The 21,675-nt window shown below is 42.0% G+C and overlaps 1 protein-coding gene across 1 annotated transcript in view; it reads left to right on the forward strand.

Moving 5' to 3' along the window:
* The window catches only part of SEMA3B (semaphorin 3B), a 31,336-nt gene that overhangs the window by 7,519 nt on the left and 2,142 nt on the right, over positions 1 to 21,675 (forward strand). Inside the window, exons 4-17 of the mRNA XM_029285021.1 lie at positions 6,383 to 6,502; positions 6,628 to 6,721; positions 7,201 to 7,320; positions 9,523 to 9,668; positions 10,790 to 10,904; positions 12,313 to 12,382; positions 12,715 to 12,859; positions 13,231 to 13,450; positions 14,630 to 14,721; positions 16,794 to 16,835; positions 17,977 to 18,134; positions 18,286 to 18,341; positions 18,872 to 18,951; positions 20,407 to 20,478. Of these exons, the coding sequence (XP_029140854.1) occupies positions 6,383 to 6,502; positions 6,628 to 6,721; positions 7,201 to 7,320; positions 9,523 to 9,668; positions 10,790 to 10,904; positions 12,313 to 12,382; positions 12,715 to 12,859; positions 13,231 to 13,450; positions 14,630 to 14,721; positions 16,794 to 16,835; positions 17,977 to 18,134; positions 18,286 to 18,341; positions 18,872 to 18,951; positions 20,407 to 20,478 (1,530 nt within the window). The remainder of the gene's footprint in view (positions 1 to 6,382; positions 6,503 to 6,627; positions 6,722 to 7,200; positions 7,321 to 9,522; positions 9,669 to 10,789; positions 10,905 to 12,312; positions 12,383 to 12,714; positions 12,860 to 13,230; positions 13,451 to 14,629; positions 14,722 to 16,793; positions 16,836 to 17,976; positions 18,135 to 18,285; positions 18,342 to 18,871; positions 18,952 to 20,406; positions 20,479 to 21,675) is intronic.

Here is a 21,675-nt window from a genome sequence, read left to right on the forward strand (position 1 = left end):
CTGTAAGGGTTGGAAAGGTCATTTAGAGGGACTGGTTGGTGCACTTAGAGATTCTTCTTTTGCTTTGACCCATCCTGACCTTCCAGGAGATAAGAAAAAGGTTCCCACCATTTTGGCAGGAGTGGAGATGAACCAGGACACCTTCAGATTTGTGCCTTCATAAGTGTCAGGCTCAGCAAGAAGGAGCCCAGCACCCTGGTTATAACTCATAGAGGTTGTCCAAAAAAAGGAGCAGCATGAGGTCAACTCTAGAAAAAAAAGTTAAATGAAATGGTATTTTCTTCAAATCAGGTTCAGCCTCCCCCAAATAAATACACAATATATATATCTCATCAAAACTTACAGTAAATTTGTCCATCCAATGAGGTCTCACACTTTATTCAACTCTGAAATGGCCTTTAAAAACATTTTATCTCCTTATAGAAAATCAGTAGGGGAAGATATCAGATCTATCATCATGAGCATTGTGTATCATATAATGGGAATCTTTACAGAAAAAGATCACCTCTGAGCCCATAGGAGCTGGGCTGAACCTACAGGAGCTGGGCTATGTCTGAAGCACCCTGGTGTCAAGTCTCAAGAGGCGTGTATAAATCAAAAATAGCCTCCTGGACTTGAAAGTTCAACTTGAATGTTTATTGATAACCAGGGCAGCAACCAAATAATAATAATTTATTTATTCATTATAGATGTTAGTCACTCTCACACGCTAACACCTCGTTGCTCTGTTGTTACCAACTGGAGCCCTTTTGTTATTTTTAAAGACAATCTCATGTAAATTATTTCACAATAATTTAAATATGTAGTAATAAGGGAATGAGTAAGAGAAATGTGGGACCTAAAAGCTTCAAGACCAAGATTGTGGATATATCAGGTGCTTGTAATTTTGGGACCTGAATTGCTTCAATCCATAGAGTTGATAGGATTGGTACGGAAAATATACGGTTCATGTTCCCAACAGTTGGCTTCCCTAATTCCTAAAATGGCTGCTGAAGAAGAGAGACCAACTTTTCCCCAGTGCTCTTTCTTAGCTTCCAGTGAAGTGCTGGGACATTTGCTCTGTTTGAAAAGTAGAGTATGGCATGCTGCTGTGAACTCTGTTGGCCTTTTGGCCAAGTGCAAGCAGCAGTGATGTGGTCATGATAACCTCATTGGTATAGTTAATTATTTGTGTGTTGAGCAACAGCAAGCAAGACTGACTCCAGAGGAATGTATGAAGCATCAAAAATACAGTTATTGGCTTCTCATAATACATATGGCCTAGATTAAAAGGGCTCGGTAGTTTGTAGTTTAATATATTATGGAAAGTCAGCCATATCTTAGCATCCTATAGGAAGCAAGCCGTCCTGTTATGTCATAATGTGATTTATTTGTTCGGGCATGTCATGTTATGCAACCTGAGCAATTGTATTTTGCTAACATGTACAGTATTTAGGATTTAGTGTATTGTATAATGGCAGTGGTCTTACTGTGAATAAAGCAATATGGTCCATTTAGTGGAGTACAAATATTGACAACAGGTCAACGGCTTCAAACAGGGCTTTTCCAATTGTCCCCAGTGGGACTAAATCTAGGACTTTTTGCCTGTGATATAAGTGTGTTCTACCATTGAGTTACAACTTTTATTCTGCATCAGAGAAACAGACCCAGAAACAAAATCCCAGCAAGGAGGCGATCAGAGTAAAGACAGCTGGGCATTGTGCCAGCACAAGAGTTGTCCCAAGTCATATTATTCCTGCTTAAAAACTCAAATGAGTTGCCATGGCATCACTCCAAAACACAACAGAGAAGACATGTGGTGCAGGAACATCTCTTTTTCTGCTCCTGCTTTTGCTCAATTCATTGGCAGAGCAGAAAAGTCAGAGCAGCCACGAGGCCCTCGTCTTCCACAGGTTTCATTCCAGATAGGAACCCAAAAAAATCCTGCTGGAGAAACTGCTCTTCTGCTCCACTGAGCCCAGTAGATAGCAAGGAGGCTTGGGAGGCAGGTGGCCAGAAAAATGAAACTGCTATCGATGGAGGAAAAGGTGCCTCTATCTGTGCCGGAATCCCCCCCCCCATTCCCCTCCCAAATAGCTCTCCACAGTTAATCTGTTTGGTCATCCTGCAAAAGGAGAAGGGGCTATTTGTCTTCTTGGGCTACTCAAAAGTGATGACAGGATGTGACAACCTCAGACCTGTTTACTTAAAGTCTCCACAGTAGATGGGACAAATGGTTGAGATCCATCTGTGTTTGTTTGTGTCTAAGAAAGAGACACATAGAGAGAGAATGAGAGAGATTCTTAGAATGGCCCTTGTTGTAATTAATTAGTACATTTAAGTTTTGACAGCCGTGCCATTTTAGACAAAGCAAAGTCTTCCCTGCTGTGTCCTGTTCATAAGAACGTGCTTCCTAATCAGTGATGGTTCTGTATTAGGACATCACACATATAAAGGGGAAGATCCTACCAAATTGGTTTTCTTTCTATTAAAAACAGCCCAGTTCTGGGCTGAGAACAAAGCAGCAGATAGTTTCTCTCACGAGAATGGAAGTAACTCACAGGGCCGCTCTGTTTTGTTGTGGGGATGATTAAGAAGCAGAACAATTATCAGTCAACAGAGCAAAACTCCCAATCCCCAATATAATTAACCAAGGAATATGAGCGCTATTTCCCTGTGTACAAATTTGTACAAAGTTTTGAAACAATCTTGAAAGAGATGGAGAAAAGACCTGGTCTGTTTAAACCAGGGGTCTTCGAACTTGGCTCTTTTATGACTTGTGGATTTCAACTCCCAGAATTCATCAGCTGCGTGCCTGGCTGAGGAATTCTGGGAGTTGAAGTCCACAAAGTCATAAAAGGGCCAAGTTTGAAGAGCCCTGGTTTAAACCTAGCTTTCTTTATGACTGAAGTTTGCTTGAATTCAATGCTAACATCACAGGTTAGATGAAGTATTACCAAAGTATTAGCTACAAGATCTGACTATGGCTCTCAGTATGAACATCAATATTAATTAAGAGAGGAAATAAATTTGAAGTAAACAACTAGATTCAATTATGAGATCCAGAAGCATTCAATGAAAGTAAAAGAAGAACTGTGAAGATGAGAAGTAACAGACCTGACATACTGAGATATACAGTACTTTGCTGTGGAAGTGACAATGATCTTGCTCTTGATTAGATCATACATATGGCTGCTGGTTAGTTAATGCTATGTGGTTTTTCTGTGGGAGTTGGTGCATTCAATTATGGCCAGCTTATATCAGAATATTGGTCCAATTTGCTCAACAAATGACTGAGGAAGGCAAACTCTTAGAGGGCATGTAGTCCACCACTGAGCCACAGTCTGGATTTAACTTGCAAACTGATCCAATTCAATTCATTTTCCGTAGCATAAAGGAAATACGCTTCCCAGCCTGCTCTACCTGCTGTTTGCCTTGGGCCATTTGCCACATTGTCATATGAATGATGTATCAGTGGTGTATTATGGCCAGGAGGAAAATTCCTCAGAAATTCGCTGGTGCATGTCCAGGCTTTGAGAGAGCTGATGAGACAGCAAGACCAGAACATCTGGCCCGTGCCTAATGCAATGATCTGTCACCATGGCATCTGACTCATTTCCCTTTCCTATTACCAGCAGCTAGGCATGGGAGGCCAACTGTTTTCTCTCCATTGAGCATAGTTTTTGTTCTTGGATTTTGGTTTCCCTTGGCCGCTAGCTCTCAATCAGTGACTTTAACCTTAGAGAGAAGGCTCAGAAAGAAGATCCAGAATTTTTTTCCAGAGGGGGATATTTTGCCTGCTGAAAAACATAAATGCAAAATGGCACATAGGGGCCTTGGACTGAGTTTGCAATTGTGGATTATTTGCAATTGTGGGTTTGCAATTATTGGGGTTCTACAGAAGGGAAGAAGAAGGAATGAAGAAGAATTAAGTGGTCTCAGTGATCGTAGACTTAAATGCAACTGCACTCAAATCCTTTCATGAAAACTGACAATGTTTTCACAAGAAACATTCTTTTTCCTTTTCTAGCATTTACTCCTTCTCCTTCTCCTGTTCTTTTTTAGTTGCTGGAACTTTAGATGTAGCTATAGATAGGAACCAGTTTGGTGTAGTGGTTAAGGCACCAGGCTAGAAACTAAGAGACCATAAGTTCTAGTTCTGCTTTAGGCATAAAGCCCAGCTGAGTGGCCTTGGCCAGTCACTCTCTCTCAGCCCTAGAAAACAGCCAACAAAACTGCAGAAACTTGTCCAGGCAGTTGGTAGGAGGCCATGTTGATTCAAAGATACACACGCACAGAGAGTGAGACAGAGAGACAGAGACAGACAGACACAGACACAGGCACAGATATGTTAGTTTCCCTACTTCTAATTACGTTTCTCCACTACTAGCAATGATCATTGCAATGATCCTGGATATTGTTCTGTCTTTCTGTTGGGAGACTTCCTTTCTGTCTTTTACAGAATAACTCAGTGCAGGTGACTTCTTTTACTAGTGATACCTTGCTAAATGAAAATGGGACAACTTGCCACAGTCAACTCACTGCGGTCAACTAGACACAGCAAACTCGCTGCCGGACAACTCGCTATGGCCAACTCACCATGGGACAATTCACTGTGGACAATTTAACAATTCTATTTAATTATTTAAAATAAATTAAAATTTATTTTAATTTTTACCATTCATATTCCATTTTGTCCTTCCTTTTGCATCCTTTCTTTAATGATTCTTTTTCATCGTTTCTTTGATATGAGTGTAACTTTTGTCTTACAAAGAGTTGTCCCACGGCGGGTTGGCCATGGCGAATTGTCCGGCAGTGAGTTGACTGTGGCAAGTGGTCATAGACCCTTGTTAATAGTTTCGAATTATTTCTTTTATGGCAGGTATTCCTTAGAATGTTGTAAAACAGATATGGTGGGGGGGATGGAACATTTTTTATTCAGATTATTGATGGGTATTGGGAGGCAGTTATGTGTGAAAGAGGAAGACACATGAAGTTAGAAGGGAAACACTAGAAACTGAAGAAAATGAAATGTAGTCATAAACGCATCCTGTTTATACGCATTCTCTTAATACATTTTTTCTGGTTTTAAGGTTTGTCTGTTTCAAAAGCTGAACTACTGAGCCAGTGGTAGGGCTTTAGCATGCACTCTGCCCCCACTTTGATCCCCTCCTTCCCTGAGCATTGTGTTGACATTATGGGGACTCTTCTTTCCCCCCTCCCCCTCGCCCCCCCTCCCCTTCATCTTTGCTTGCAAGTCCTTGCCATTGCACTTGTTTGCTTTGCAACTGACTAATGGCTGCATGTGAAGTGGCTCCTTTTGGCCTGCTTCATTCAGCTCTCTTCAGCCTTGGTGGCTTCAATAGGCCTGTTCTCTGTTACCTTTCAAGAACTATTGGGAGACAATTCTGTAAGACAGCATTTCTCAACCTTGGCAACTTTTTAAGATGTGTGGATTGCAGCTCCCAGAATTCTCCAGCCAGTATGCTGGCTGGGGAATTCTGGGATTTGAAGTCCACACATCTTAAAGTTGTCAAGGTTGCAAAACCCTGCTGTAAGGCAGGTTCTTGAGTGCCTAGTGGTGCTGGATGAGGCCCTGGATATCTTCTCCTTTCCCCACTGTATGCTTATTATCCCCCACCCCACTTCTATTTATGGCCCATTTCTTGAGAAGGAAAGGTTGCCCTTCTGCCTGAGTTGTTCCAGACATTTAAATAACCTGACACTTTTTAATGAGTAAATCCTGCTTAACACTAAATCAGACAAATGTTTACCTCCTGACAGAGCCTGGGGGAGAAGGAAGTAGACCGTGTGGCAGTTGAGCAGGGTTCTCTGTATCTGCTGGTGGCAGGCACGAAATCTCCCACCCCGACCCCCGTCAATCCCCAAATCTCTTTGACTCTCTGAGTGTTGCATCAAGTTTTTGCTGCAGAACTGCTGCTCTCCCTTCAGTGCCCTCTGCTGGGAAAAACAGGCAGCAAGATGTGCTGTCATCCCAATGAGTCATGGGCCTCACAGCACCACTAGTCCATCTCATTTGATGTAAACGAAAGTGAAGGAAGGCTCCCACATGTGCTGGCATTCCATCAACGTCAGGGGAGGGTTCCATAAGTAAGGAATGCACCGAGACAGCAAATGCCAACAAACTGTGCTTCATGTCTTGCTCTGGACTCTTTTTCTCCATTCCCAGTTTTGTCAGCTCTGCAAGCTGCTCTTTTTGGCACCTGAAAAAAAAAAGCATTTGATGGGAAGTTGGAGAAATGCTCTCTGCTTTCTGCAAGCTTTCCTGTTAATTGACCACTGCTTTCCAGCTACTCTCCTTCCTTCTCTTTCAGCAGTTTTTTTTCTACTTGGAGTCGTTTATTAGGCTTGCTCAGTTACAGGATCTGCTCTTGCTTTTCAGGCCGAGTGTATGAATTTTGTTAAGATCCTACATCTCTACAACCGCACGCACCTGTACTCCTGTGGCACTGGGGCTTTTCACCCCATCTGTGGCTTTGTAGAAGTGGGCCAACGTGTGGAGGTGAGTGATGCACAAAGGTTCATAAAGTGTACATGTGTCTGGGGGGGGGGTAAAGACGAAGGTGAGCAAAAGAATCACAGGAGCTCCACGCTTCTCTTGATGGACATGTTTGCTCCTTTCTCTAGGATTCTGTCTTCAAGCTCGGCTTCGAGAGCCTGGAGGATGGCAAAGGCAAAAGTCCCTATGATCCAAATCACACAGCTGCCTCAGTTCTTGCAGGTAACGGGAAGGGCCCCCAAACAATGATCTAGCCCCCAAAGAAAGGTGAGACGAGAAAACAAGACCCATGTAAGATCTCATGTAGGATCCTTTGAAACCCCTAACTTTCCTCCCTCCATCTGCCCTGGGAACAGATGGGATCAGCTGACACTTTACACCAGGGGTTCTCAACCTTGGCCACTTTAAGACTTGTGGACTTCAACTCCCAGAATTCCACAGCCAGCTTTGCTGGCTGAGGAATTCTGGGAGTTGGTCCACAAGTCTTAAAGTGGCCAAGGTTGAGGGCCCCTGCTTTACACTAAGGATGCAGCTGCTGGGATGGTAGTTCATTCACCTTAACGCAGTGCCCCCTCCTCAACTGATACCTTGGGATCTTTCCCAGAGGCCACACAAAGAAAATGTGGAACATTCTCTGAGATGTCAATGGAGATTTGGAAGCCTGAAAGCTTTTGAAACTTCTCTCCTTTTGCACTGGGCAGGTGAAGAGCTTTATTCTGGTGTGGCTACTGATTTGATGGGCCGAGACTTCACCATCTTCCGCAGCCTGGGATCGAGGCCTTCTGTCCGCACGGAGCAGCATGATTCCCGATGGCTCAATGGTCAGTGGAGGGTTTTTGAGAAGGAGACCTATAGTGCAGGACGTGAGTCAGTCCTAGAAAGGGAGACATACGGAGGCTGAAAGAAACAATGCCCTTTAAAATCTCAGAGAATCTAGAATTCATTATTACTTCACAACCTGTTTTCCTTGTTACCTTCTGGGAGGTGGGCTTTGTGGTATCCAAAGCAGAACATCCAGATTCTGTCACAGTTTTGTTCCATATAGTATTAATCTTCTGAACTCTCAAGCTTCTTCTTTCCGCTATGTATTCAAAATGGACAGTGATTAATATTTATATGTTATTTATACGTAAGTGTTTAGGTAGATACATATGTTGGATATAGCATATTTATATGTGTGATATGTATGTGTACACTTTTCAGAGCAGGCAACAGAATTTCATTTTTAATGTGTGCCATTGTGCTCACAGTAAAAAAAGACAATAAAGGTTATCTTATATCAGTGGTGGCGAACCTATGGCACGCGTGCCAGAGGCGGCACCCAGAGCCCTCTCTGTGGGCACGCGTGTCATGCCCTGGAGATGGCAACTGTCCCTCTTCAACCAGCCGCCCGCTAACTCGATGAGGTCCCACATGGCTGGATGCATCCCAGCCCCCATGCGCTCGCTGGCCTCTGTGTGCAGTGGCCGATGGTGTCAGGCAGCAGCCGCCCCAGCCCCTGCCTCACCTTGCCCTGTGACAATGGCACCCCTGCCCTGCCTCACCTTGCCTTGCCTCACTCTGCAGGACAAGCCTACTGCCCACCGCCCCACCTGCCAGAGACCCCCTGGATCTCCCCCAACCCTGCCCTGCTCCCACAGGCGTCCCTCCCCACGAGCAACATCGAGGTGATCACACCCACCCTGGCCACATCCACCCAATCTGCCATGACCACCACAGCCACACCCACCCAGTGGGCCATGCCCACCTGGCACCTGGCGATAAATAAGTGGGTTTGAGGTTGCAGTTTGGGCACTCAGTCTCTTAACGGTTCGCCATCACTGTCTTATATCTTACAATTCTGGTCTGTCTTGTGGCAAGTCAAGTTGCTCACTTGTTGTTTAGTGACTTATGAATGGAAGCTGCCATCTAGTGATCAAAGCTTGTCACTGTTATGACCTGAGATTTCAGGAAGAGAAAGTGGAAGGGAAAACATTGGAATGCTCTGCAGGATGTGTGTTTTCTGTTTTGTTTGATTTGATTCATTAAGGCAGTTCTACACTGCTGTTTTCAAATTTATGGAAGTAGCAATCTGGATGATTACACTGGCTGTAAAACTGGGATTATAAATCCCAACACATCAAAGGAGAATTACTGGGGAAGGCAATCCTGTGAACTTCCTCTCTTGTAAATGTCCTGAACCAACTAGTTGTCTTTCTTCTCACTTTTTTTCAAGGACAACAGAGAATAACTGAATTTAATAATAAAAACAAGCAGGGAATGTCCTCAGGATTTGGTCAAAAAAAAGTCGAGAAGTTGGCTGTGACAGTGCAATTAAAGTACAATCTGTTTTTTTATGTGCAGCATATAATAAACAGATGGATCTTCAGTCACACTGCCATAGCCTTAATATTGACTCTTTATTTTTTAACCACAGCTGTGGACAGTCCAAAATCACAGTCCCATGAAATTCTCTTACCTATATGAGGAAAGCCTGTAGCCTCACAATGAAGTTTGTGTGCAAATGCCTTCGGATTTAGTTCCCCATGTCTCAGGATCTAGCTGTCTTTGGTTGATCTTGAAAGTGAAGGAGAGTCAGATCTGATTCATACCTGAATGATGACTGCTAGGGAATCCTCAGGCTCTAAAAGAAACCAACCAGAAAAAGGGAATGAACAAGCCACTTTCATATTCTTGCAATAAAAACTACATAGGCATATCCATAAAGTTAGCAGAAGTTGAGCTTAACTTGAAGGAGACATCATGTCTTCTGATCTTTGAGAAGGATGATCTCCCATGTCCTGCTTAATTTGTCCCTAAAAGGAGCTTTGGCATAGATGTCACAGGAAAATATCTCATGGCTGAGATTTCATCTTAAGTAGAAGGAAAACCAGAATCCAGGAAGCAGGTTATCCCTGCAACATTGCCTGTCTCTCACCTTGCTTTGCTACCCTCTCTCCAAGGCAGCCTTTTGCAAGCCTGGAAAGAATGACCTGTGTTGTTTTGTCCTGTATTAACATTCTCTTCCATTTCTTTGACTCAAGAACCCAAGTTCATTGATGTCTTCTGGATCCCAGAGAGTGAGAACCCTGATGATGATAAGATCTTCTTTTTCTTCCGGGAAACAGCAGTGGAAGGATCCCAAGGCCTCGGCAAACAGACATTTGCACGCATTGGGCAAATTTGCCGGGTACGATTGTTGTACTCCAGTCTCAAGATGAGGATGGTCAGGAGGCTCGGGAGTTAGACAAAGTCTGGTGAAGATAGATGGCTGGGAGTTAGCTCTGGCTTTATTGGAAGGGTGAGGATCCCTGCCCTGGAGCAGATGTTTCCAAGGGACTCTACAGCAACAACTGACTGTTGAAGGGTTAAAAACAGGGGTCTTCAAACTTGGCTCTTTTATGACTTGTGGACTTCAACTCCCAGAATTCCTCAGCCAGGCACGCTGGCTGAGGAATTCTGGGAGTTGAAGTCCACAAGTCACAAAAGGGCCAAGTTTGAAGACCCCTGGTTAAAAAGGATTCCATCACAGCAATGGTTTGAAAGCAGTAAAAATCAACCTCTCACCAATGTCCATGGAAATTCTCAATCATCCAGGTCATGGTTGTCCCAAAGGTGCTTTTTTCCCAAAGGCAACTGGACTTTCTTGGGAGGTTTTTTTTCTCAGAAAACATTTTGCCTCTCATCCAAGAGAAGTGAACTGTTCTCTAAGGGAAAAAAACAACAAGAAAGCCCAGTTGCCTTTGGGATAAAGGCACCTTTGGGATAACCTCTCACGCCCATTGTTAGGTGTGCATTAGGTTTTATGTCCAACTGAGCCCCTTTGCATTAAAAATTTGGAGCTCCTTGGGGATCCCAGAATCAGCTGGCCACTCTGTACATAATTCTCTGTGCTCCCCAAGCAGCTTTTTTATTTTTCTCTTTTTTATTAGTTTGTAATATAAAATACACAAATCCGAAAGAAAATAATGGGAAAGACAGGGAAGGGAAAAGGGAAGGGAAAAGTGTAGAAAAAGGGAAAAAGAAAGAAAAGGCATTGACTTCCGACTCCCTTTGGTGCAGTAGAATAAGATAATAGCATCAAACCTCAACTTTTTACTTTTACATAACAAACCTATCTAATCGGTAAAACTCAAAATCAAATTTATTTTTTTTTCACCTCAAGCACAAAGTCCAGAAACGGTTTCCAAGTAGAAACAAAAGCAATTGTGTTTTTTCTTTAATCAGTTTAGCCATCTTTGCTAACTCCATTAACCTTTGCAGCCAGCTCTCCAACCAGCTTTTTTGATAGGTCTCTTCTTCTCCCTTTAGAATGATATGGGTGGGCAGAGAAGCCTGGTGAACAAATGGACAACATTCCTGAAGGCCCGGCTGGTGTGTGCGGTACCCGGCAGTGATGGGAGTGACACGCATTTTGACCACCTTCGTGAGTTCAGGGTTGAAATGGTTCTAAATGAGGAAAATGTTGTCAAACTATCAAGCAGCAGAAATGAGGTTGGCATGAAGCTGACAGAAGGAATAATGCATCTATCTCACACTCTTAAGTGCTTTTCCTTCTCTTTTCTGCTGCAATTTAATTTATTTTAATGTTCCTTTATTTTTAGTATTCTTGATCTTAGAATAGGTCTTATCTCAGTTAAAAAAGCTGAGTTCAGATTGTCCTTCCTTGGTGGTGACTGTCTCTCCTCTCACATCTGACTATATAGTTTGTAGTACAGAAATATGTGCACGATTGTACATTTTTTATTTTTTATTTTTAGTTTGGAAGGGCTAACATAATTGGAATTGTAATAATGATAACGGTAAAAAAACCTCCGGTAAATGATTTGGCTTCTTTAACTTATTGCCATTAGCATTATTATAGTTCCAATTACCACTTCAGAACTAAAAGAAATGTTCTTTACAAGTTAACAATTATATTTTGAAATGCAGAGAAGTTTTGTCCCAGAGTTTAATAAAACAACCCACTTCCCTTGAAAAATGTCCATTTGCAATCTGGCTTTTCTGAATGTTAATATAATATAACATTCTGAGCTCCATATCCTCAAAATTACAACAGTGAAACCACGTAATTTCACTTTTCAGATATTACCATCTGGTATTCTTGTCTTCTCACAGAGTTGATTTTTGGCAACTTCTTTTTTAAAAAATGGATTTCGTCCAGCCTTCTGCAACTTGGAGCTCTTCAGATAGTTGGACTATATTATCCCATTGTCCCCGGCCAACGTGAAATTAGGCTGTGATGGCTGGGGATTGTGGATATTTTTTTCCCAAATAAATGCAGTGGTCCCTAGGCTGGCAAAGGCTGGTTTAGGATGTTCTAGTACATTGATGGTGAACCTATGGCACGCGTGGCAGAGGCGGCACTCGGAGCCCTCTCTGTGAGCACGCGTGCCGTTGCCCCAGCAGAGTTCGCCAGAGTAGTGAGTATGTGGAGTTTGGAAGTGACAGTGCAGGAAGTGAGCGAGCAAGCGATGTTGGTCCCCCGGGCATGCCCCGGAGATGGCGAGGGACTGGCCCCGGCCATGCTCACCCAGTCTGCGTGATCACTGCAGCCCCCCTGAGGGCACCACAATGCTGATGCAGGCCTGGCACTTTGTGATAAATAAGTGGGTTTTGGGTTGCAGTTTGGGCACTCGGTCTCTAAAAGGTTCGCCATCACTGTTCTAGTAGCAAGATGAACAGGGATGGGGACTTGATTTATCCCTTCCTTGGTGAATGTTTTAATGTCTGGGTTGAAAGAAAGTCTTTCTCTCCTTTGGATAGAAGTGGTTTGTCATTCATCTGGTGCCAAGCTGCAGGCTGATGATTTCTTCCCTTCTTGTTGAACTCAGGTGATGTCTTCTTGTTGCCAACCAGGGATAAGCGTAACCCATTGTTGTACGCAGTTTTCACCACTTCCAGGTAAAAAGAAAATAGTCTTTGTTACATCAACAGTGGGCAGAATTCAGGCTTCTTGTATCCACTTTGCTTTTTCACAATGAGCCTCAATCCATCAACCAAAGACAAATAATAATATAATAACTTTTATAATCTTCCATTGTTTTTTAAACTTTCTTCTCCACCCCACCCACCTGACAATATTGTTAAACAGGGAAATATGCTACCCAGTGCCTTTTGAGTGGAAGTCAGGCAGGATCTATAATCCACATTACTAGAGGGCAGTGGGATACGCATTCCTTCTGGCTTTCATTTCTTTATCCTTCCTGCAATGTTTCTTTTTCTTCTGGTTACAGCACAGTTTTCAAAGGTTCTGCTGTCTGCGTGTATCACATGAATGACATCCGCAGAGCTTTCCTTGGTCCTTTTGCTCACAAGGAGGGGCCTAACTATCAGTGGGTTTCCTATCAAGGGCGGGTCCCTTATCCCCGACCAGGAACGGTAAGTACATTGGATTTGAGATCTTGAAATATGAAAAAGAAAGCGTTTCTACCCAAGAAAACTCTCTAGAGATTGGGATGATTATTGAGTGATATCTGACTCATACCCAGGAAGGAGTTTTGCTTATATTCTAGGCGATACTTGGGGTTTGGCAAACAGTGAAGAAAGAGATCAGAAGGGAGGGGCAGCAGTTGAGTTGAATGGAATGGAAAATGATTATGGGATTTGATTGAAATAGAAGGAAAGGAAATTATAGAATGAAAGCCAAGTGGGAAAAATGGAGGGCTGTGGTAGGAAACGTTTATGAGTAGACCATTTTTCAATGTTTGGGACGTTGCCTCTCTTTGCTTTCCTTCTCTCTGAATTTCTAGTGTCCCAGCAAAACCTTTGGCACCTTTAGTTCCACCAAGGATTACCCTGATGATGTGATCCAGTTTGCTCGTAACCATCCATTAATGTATAATCCAGTACTGCCCCATGGCCAAAGGCCTGTCTTCCTGCAAACCAACATGGACCACATCTTCACTCGCATTGCAGTAGACCGAGTGGCAGCTGCCGATGGACATTATGATGTCCTCTTCATTGGCACAGGTATGTCTGCTTCCCTCCTCTTCTGATGAATAAGTATAGAGATGCAGGCCAAGTTTTTAGTTGCTTCTCAAAACTGCATGCTAGAGGATGTCCCTTGCTCCAAGATAAAATGTTGGTGTCCTTTTTCTGACTTGGCTCATAGCTTTGAGGAAGCTTATTTATTGTAGCAGAACCAAATATAGAGCAGAGATTCATAGGCAAACACAAGTTGCCTCTAAATTGTAATTTTAATATGTTAGAAGAAAGATGTCTTTAAATTCATGCATAGAATACCTGTTAGTTGTTTTAATGAATCGAATGTTGTTTAAGTAACATCATATATTGTGGGGGGGGGGGGTTGTCTCCTGACCTCATCTACTTCACTTTCTTGGGTCCTCCCTTTTTGAAACACAGCTCCTAGCTCCAAAGGTCATTTTAAGCCTGATTTTACTCTTTCTTCAGCCACCGCCTGCAGTTCCTTTGCTTTTTCCACTGTATTTTTCTTTCAATGCTATATATTTGCATATGAATAATACATTAATTTGAAAATGTATATAACCAAAGCAGCCATAAACAACCATGAACCCAGGAAACATACATTTACTTGTCATTCAGACTTAGGTGATCATCCCATTATTCTGGTATAAATGAAGCACAAAATGATATTCAGTCTCCATGGTGTCATAAGGATTGGAACCAAATCCTTACTAACTCGGAACTCTATGAACTCAAGTCCTATACATGTGCACAGCAAGAAGTTGGAAAAGATTCTTGGGGATGAAAACTATAGCATAGGGAAAAAAAACATACGTCATCCACATTGCAATCTTAATCAAACTGGAGCCCTTAATAGCTGCAAGAGCATTTTTATTTCCAAATGTTCCTGACTTCCTGCTGATGGTCCAACTTCTCACTGGTTCTTTGATACTGTGATTTTAAAAAATCAATAGATATTGAAATCAAGGCCCTTGGAAATAATAACCAAGTATATTAAAGTTGCTTTCCCCATCAGATGCACTCCATTGACGCTGAACAACTAGCAACATGTTTGGATTTTGTATGTAAATTGATTTGCCCGGCTAGAAACTTTCATGTTTTCTGTTTGGCTATGGAGGAAAAACAAGAGTGTAGTTCAGCCAACGCAGATGCCTATAACCTCTTTTTTGTGCAAAATGGTTATACTTTCCCTTTGCCTGGCAGACATTGGCACAGTCTTGAAGGTCGTCTCTGTGCCGAAGGACTCATGGCAAAATGTGGAAGAATTGCTGCTGGAGGAACTTCAGGTGTTCAAGGTGAGCTTGAACAATTTGAAGACAGCTAGTATGGCCTTGTGCAAGAATAGCTACTTTTTAAAACAATATTAAAGTATAGACTTTGTTCACATAATACAATTACCATAGATGCTTCTCCCATGGTTGATGGAATTAACCCAACTGCTTACATTCTCTAAGAAACTAAACTATCATTAGCTAGTTTGTAGTTCAGAGGGTAGTACCATCAGTATACTTAATTGGACCAATGAAAAATATTAATATGTTGAGGGAACACCAAAAATGTTGATCCAATCATTTAACCCCCTAGAGTTTAAATTTAATTTAAAACAACCTCAGTTGTTAAACTTAAATTGGCTGTACCATAGGAATACCGTTTACCCTTACTAGGACTCTCCTGATGCAAGGCCTCATTGGTTATCAAGCACTTCCTAGAGCAAGGGAGTCAGGACTCTGCATTCCCCAGGGTGACTTTGGTTAAATTAATGGGACTGTGCAGTGCACTGGGTTTGAAGGTTGATTCAGAATGTGTCTGTCTGCCTGCCTGCCTGCCTGCCTGCCTGCCTGCCTGCCTGTATCTATCTATCTATCTATCTATCTATCTATCTATCTATCTGTCTGTCTGTCTGTCTGTCTGTCTGTCTATCATCTATCTATCTATCTATCTATCTATCTATCTATCTATCTATCTATCATCTATCAAATTATCTATCTATCTATCTATCTATCTATCTATCATCTATCAAATTATCTATCTATCTATCTATCTATCTATCTATCTATCTATCTATCTATCTATCTATCTATCTATCTATCTATCTATCTATCTATCTATCTATCTATCCAGGGCTTTTTTTGTCACAGAACGCCCAGAACGGAAATCCGGCACCTTTTTTGGATGGAACCTTTTTTGGATGGAACCTTTTTTGGATGGAACCTTGTAGGGTAGGCAAGGCAGGTTGTATGATATGTGTTACAGGTTGTATAATATGTGTTTTTGTTACAAAAAAGCACTCTATCTATCTATCTATCTATCTATCTATCAATCTATCTATCTATCTATCTATCAATCTATCTATCTATCTATCTTTTTGTTACAAAAAAGCACTCTATCTATCTATCTATCTATCTATCTATATCTATCTATCTATCTATCTATCTATCTATCTTTTTGTTACAAAAAGCACTCTATCTATCTATCTATCTATCTATCTATCTATCTATCTATCTATCTAATCTATATCTATCTATCTATCTATCTATCTATCTATCTATCTATCTTTTTGTTACAAAAAAGCACTCTATCTATCTATCTATCTATCTATCTATCTATCTATCTATCTATCTATCTATCTATCTATCTATCTGCTAGGAATCAAAACACTTGATAGCACATAATCAGAGTGCCTGGGAATACTCATGTTTGCATCTGTGTGCAACTCCTTAAACCAAAAAGATCTTTTCCTAGGACCAGGCTGCAATGGGGCAGCCAAGCAATCCTGGCAAAAGACATGATGGATGTTACCTTCAAATCTTTGTGCCTGCAGAATATTTTCCCTCTGCAATCCAAAACACTGCACAACCTTACCTGTTGATGTGATCATCTGTTACCGCTAGAACCACAATTATCGAGATTGGGATGACTGGGTTACGTGCAGGCGCTGTCCTAGCCATTTTAGGTGCTTTCACTTTTCCTGCTTCAGGCTGTGATAGTGCAAAGCCCCACCGGAAGCTGTGTTACCCTTTCAAGGTAGACCAGACACAGAAACCAAAGTCATATAGAACAATACTACTTTTATTATAAGGTTGCACTAACAGACTCTTGCAAGTCTGGATGTGCTTATCCCCTCCTTCCCTCTAACTCTCTGATAACTAGGGACAATCCTGCCTAGGAACTTTCTCAATCTTCAATCTGGCCTGGACTCAGATTTTTTTTATCTGACTGTTGTCTTGCTTGTGGCTCTTCCTGTTGTTCCTCAAGATTATTCCTTCTGCCCATTACTACCAGTTACCTGGAGAACGTCTTGAAAGGATGTGGCTTTTTTTATCAGCACTTCAATACCCTCGTAATTATTTCCGTTTCTCGTTGACAGGACTCCTCTCCTATTACTAGCATGCAGATCTCATCCAAGCGGGTATGTAGCGCAACAGAAAAACTTTGGGAAGCTATCTTATGAAAACCAGGGGGCAAACTTCTCTTTAACTGCATTGATTCATAAATAATTAAAATCATTGCAGGTGGGGAGAGAAACTGGTATTGGAAGATGATCAGAACAGGGGTGATTCTATGCATGCATTTCTCCTGTCCAAGAGATTTTATTTTTTTTAATGATAATGATGATCATCTTTTGGGACATTGTATTGCATTCAAGTATCTTTCCCTTGGGATGTCCATGAACAAAAGAACTAAAATGTTCATGTTTGGAAAGTAGTTTTCTACTTAATTTCTTTTTGACTGCCTACCATCTTCATAGGTTATGGATACCTGCTATATACCTCGTTTTAATTTAGAAGGTTCTGATCATAGCCATTCTCCATTCACCTCTCACTTATTACAGTACATTCATTTGGTCACTACGATGTAAAAAAGATGTTGAGACTCTAGAAAGAGTACAGAGAAGAGCAACAAAGATGATTAGGGGACTGGAGGCTAAAGCATATAAGGAAAGGTTGATGGAATTGGGTATGTCTAGTTTAACAAAGAGAAGGACGAGGGGGGGGACATGATAGCAGTGTTCCAATATCTCAGGGGCTGCCACAAAGAAGAGGGAGTCAAGCTATTTTCCAAAGCACCTGAAGGCAGGACAAGAAGCAACGGATGGAAACTAATCAAGGAGAGACGCAACCTAGAACTAAGGAGAAACTTCCTGACAGTTAGAACAATTAACCAGTGGAACAACCTGCCTCCAGAAGCGGTGAATGCTCCAACACTGGAAGTTTTTAAGAAGAGACTGGACAGCCATTTGTCTGAAATGGTATAGGGTTTCCTGCCTGAGCAAGGGGTTGGACTAGATGACCTCCAAGGTCCCTTCCAACTTTATTATTATTATTATTATTATTATTATTATTATTGTTGTTGTTGTTGTTGTTGTTGTTGTTGTTGTTGTTGTTGTTATTGTTATTGTTATTGTTATTATTATTATAGCAGTGCCTGACAGCCTAGATTAGGTCTCAGAAACTGTTTCTCAAAATGGTAACTTGTTACAAGCAGAAGGTTATTTTCCATCCAGATATTAGTGGGCCCTAAGGAGACTGTGTGGCTTTGTCTCCCAACAGCAACAGCTGTACCTGGGATCCAGGACTTCCATTTCGCAACTGCCCTTGCACCGTTGTGGGATGTATGGCAAAGCTTGTGCAGAATGTTGCCTAGCGAGGGACCCCTATTGTGCCTGGGATGGCACCACCTGCACTCGATACCTGCAGAATACTAAACGGTATGGCTAAGGATACCTTGGGGGCCAATCCCAACAGTATTTGCGTGGCTCCTGGATGTAATCCGTGTGAATGGTGGTTATGTAGATCTGAGGCTTCAGTCCCAACCCCAGAAGAATGCTTGGCAAATCTTTTCCTATTCTTTCCCAACAGGCGATTCCGACGCCAGGATGTGAGGAATGGAGATCCCAGTATCTTGTGCTCGAGATGTGAGTGCTCTTAAATCTGCTCACCCAATTGAACAGCCTGGGCCGAAACAAGCTTGGGGCTTTTCTGCTCAACATCTTGTGGGAAACTAATTGTCTTTACATGTTATGAGAGCCAAGGTATCACATTAAACCAAAATATAGAGGGGCTCTTTGATTCAGCATAGCATGTTATATACCAGTGATGGCGAACCTTTTAGAGACCGAGTGCCCAAACTGCAACCCAAAGCCCACTTATGCATCGTCGGGTGCTGGGTAGGTGTGGCCCATTGGGTGGGCATGGCTGCGGTGGTAACGGCAGACTGGGTGGGACTAAAAAGTTCAATCAATCAATTCCAACTTTGCAAGATCTTTTTTTTTCCTGCGAGAAGTTGAAATTGACTGATTGATTGAACCTTTTTTTTTTTAACATGGCGGCGGAGGCCTAAAGCGAAAAGGTTTTATAAAACCCAGCTGAAGGCCTAGGACTGGGGTGACGGCACGCATGCCCACATAGAGGACTCTGAGTGCCACCTCTGGCACCCGTGCCATAGGTTCACCACCACTGTTATATACCCACGCACAAATATTCAAATTTCAATGCATGAATCAAAAGAGTGCTAAAGTTCTTGATGTACTTACATTATAGCTGTGAGCAAGGAGGACATTTAATTCCACTGTTTCCTTTTCCCAGCTATTTCTGCATTCATTTCCCCTCCCCCAAGAAATGTATATGTAAATTATGTACTATTCTTCCAATGAATATATTTTAGCCAGTGATAAATTCTAGTGCAACACATCTTATTTGCACTTTCTTTAATACAGGTAGTCCTTCGACTTAGGTCCACAACTGAGCCCAAAATTTCTGTTGAGACATTTGTTAAGTGAGTTTTGCCCCATTTTATGACCTGTCTTGCCACAGTTAAGTGAATCACCACAGCTGATAAATTAGTAACATGGTTGTTAAGTAAATCTGGCTTCCCCATTGATTTTGCTTGTGCTTCGTAGGTATATAATAGGAATATTATCTCACTCACCAAAATAACTGTTACAAGGATCTTACCTTGGAGTTAATTCAATAAAATAGACTTGGGATACTGTTGGTGCACTTTCTGCTCTGCTGCCAAACGCCTTCAATGGCTAAGTCATTGACAGCCAACCTGGGAATTTCAATACTTATTCAGTAAGATTGTTTTATAATTCCAGATCAGAATTTCATAGCCTTTATGACTGCCCTGTGTCTACCATTGGATCCCACAATAATGATTAGATCTAATCTAATAACATAACTGCCCTCCTGCAGGAATGGGGAGTCAGTTAAAATGATCCTGCCACTTAGAGTTATAGAACTGAATGGATTCTTTAAAGGAATTTCCAGCACAACCAATCCCCACGGGACTCTCTCTCATCCAAAATCTGAAGTTATGCCATCATCTATCTCAGGGGTAGTCAACCGTGGCTCTTTTATGACTCGTGGACTTCAACTCCCAGAATTCCTGAGCCAGCATAGCTGGCTCAGGAATTCTGGGAGTTGAAGTCCACGAGTCATAAAAGAGCCAAGGTTGACTACTCCTGATCTATCTGATAGAAAGAGGAGGGGCCAAAGGGTACGTTCCCCCTCAACCACCTATGTCCTTTTGTCCACAAACAGCTTCTCTTCCCAATCTCTCACACTCTGTAATTAATGAATTGGAACAGTTCTTCATTTTATTCTTTCCTGTCTTGCCTCTCTACCCACACACAATCCAACTTTCGCATGAAAAAAATGAGAGGGGAATAAGTAAACAATCCAAAGAGAATTGTAGAAAATTATACATCTACCAGTCCTATAAAGTGTGAAATCAAGGATAGAATCCCAAATTTTATTTAGACCATTCTTGCCTATTTCTTGCCCAAATCCAGTATCTTCCTTGTTCTTGGAAAACCCAACACAAAAGAAAAATATGGCAGAGGATTGATTGGATGTCTCATCAGAATCCATCCTTTCCAGTCATTTAAATGTCCATATTTGTCATTCCGTCTGAGCAGAAGCAGTTTCTTTCCTTCACAATTCCCATGGATTCTGGACCCACATATCCTGCCCTCACAGGTGCTTCAAGGAACCATTCCCNCCAAGATTGTGTGGACATATCAAAAGACTAGAAGTGACCCCCAGAAGGAGGTAAAACCTAATTGCTGTGTGCCCACATTTTTCTACTAATGGCTAAAAGTATACCGATAGCGTCAACCAGCTATAATTGAAGCAATATAAAGGCTGTCCTCATTAGCTGTTTTTGGATAATTGGTTTTTTCTGTAAAACACTACAGGTAATCCTTGACGTACGACCACAATTGAGCCCAAAATTTCTGTTGTTAAGTGAGACATTTGTTAAGTGAGTTTTGCCCCATTTTGCGACCTTTCTTGCCTCAGTTGTTAAGTGAATCACTGCAGTTAACAAGTTAGTAACGTGGTTGTCAAATGAATCTGGCTTCCCCATGGACTTTGCTTGTCAGAAGGTCGCAAAAGGGGATCACGCAACCATGGGACACAGCAACATTCATAAATATGAATGAATTGCCAAGCATCTGAATTTTGAACACATGATCGTGGGGCTGCTGCAAAGGACATAACTGTGAAAAGAGGTCATAAGTCACTTTTTTCAGTATCGTTGAAACTTTGAACGGTTACTAAATGAACTGTTGTAAATCGAGAACTTCCTGTATAAGTTATAGTGTATTTTATTTATTCAATCTTCCCTTTGTGTATTCCAACTTGTATGACACTCCGGTCATAATGACTAGCTTACAACAAGGCCATACAGAGAGAAACAGGAGGGAAATAATTACAAATGATCCAATAAAAAGATCGACCTCAATTTGCTATACCACATTTTCAGAGTAGTATAGTTTATATTCAAGGCCTTCCTAGCCAGTCATGTTTTATATGAGTCTTTTTTAGAAAATAACTAAGAGGGAATGGTCTGGATATCCAAGGGTAAGCTGTTCCATAAAAAGAGGACTGTCGCCATAAATGCTCACCTATTGGATCTCTGCAGATGTCATTCCTTCCGGGTGGGGGGAAATCCTTAACAAGTCTTCTCTGATCTTACTAGATTTATAAAATCAACCCAAAATAAGCCAACTGAATGATATCCAGGCACTCAGCCATATACCATAGAGCAGTGGTTCTCAACCTGTGGGTCGGGACCCCATTTGGGGTCGATCGACCATTTCACGGGGGTCGCCAAGCAAGGCTGTCTGCCATTTTTTTTGTCCGCCATTTTTTCCCCCTTTTCCGGCGGGTGCCTTACCTCCCTTGGGCTGGGCCAGCTGGTGGTCGGCCTGCTCCGTCTCTGCCGCTTGCCAGCTACGCCTCGGC

The sequence above is a fragment of the Protobothrops mucrosquamatus genome, unplaced genomic scaffold (assembly GCF_001527695.2).
Source record: "Protobothrops mucrosquamatus isolate PMUCROS unplaced genomic scaffold, P.Mucros_1.0 scaffold1194, whole genome shotgun sequence".
Classification (NCBI taxonomy): Eukaryota; Metazoa; Chordata; class Lepidosauria; order Squamata; family Viperidae; genus Protobothrops; species Protobothrops mucrosquamatus.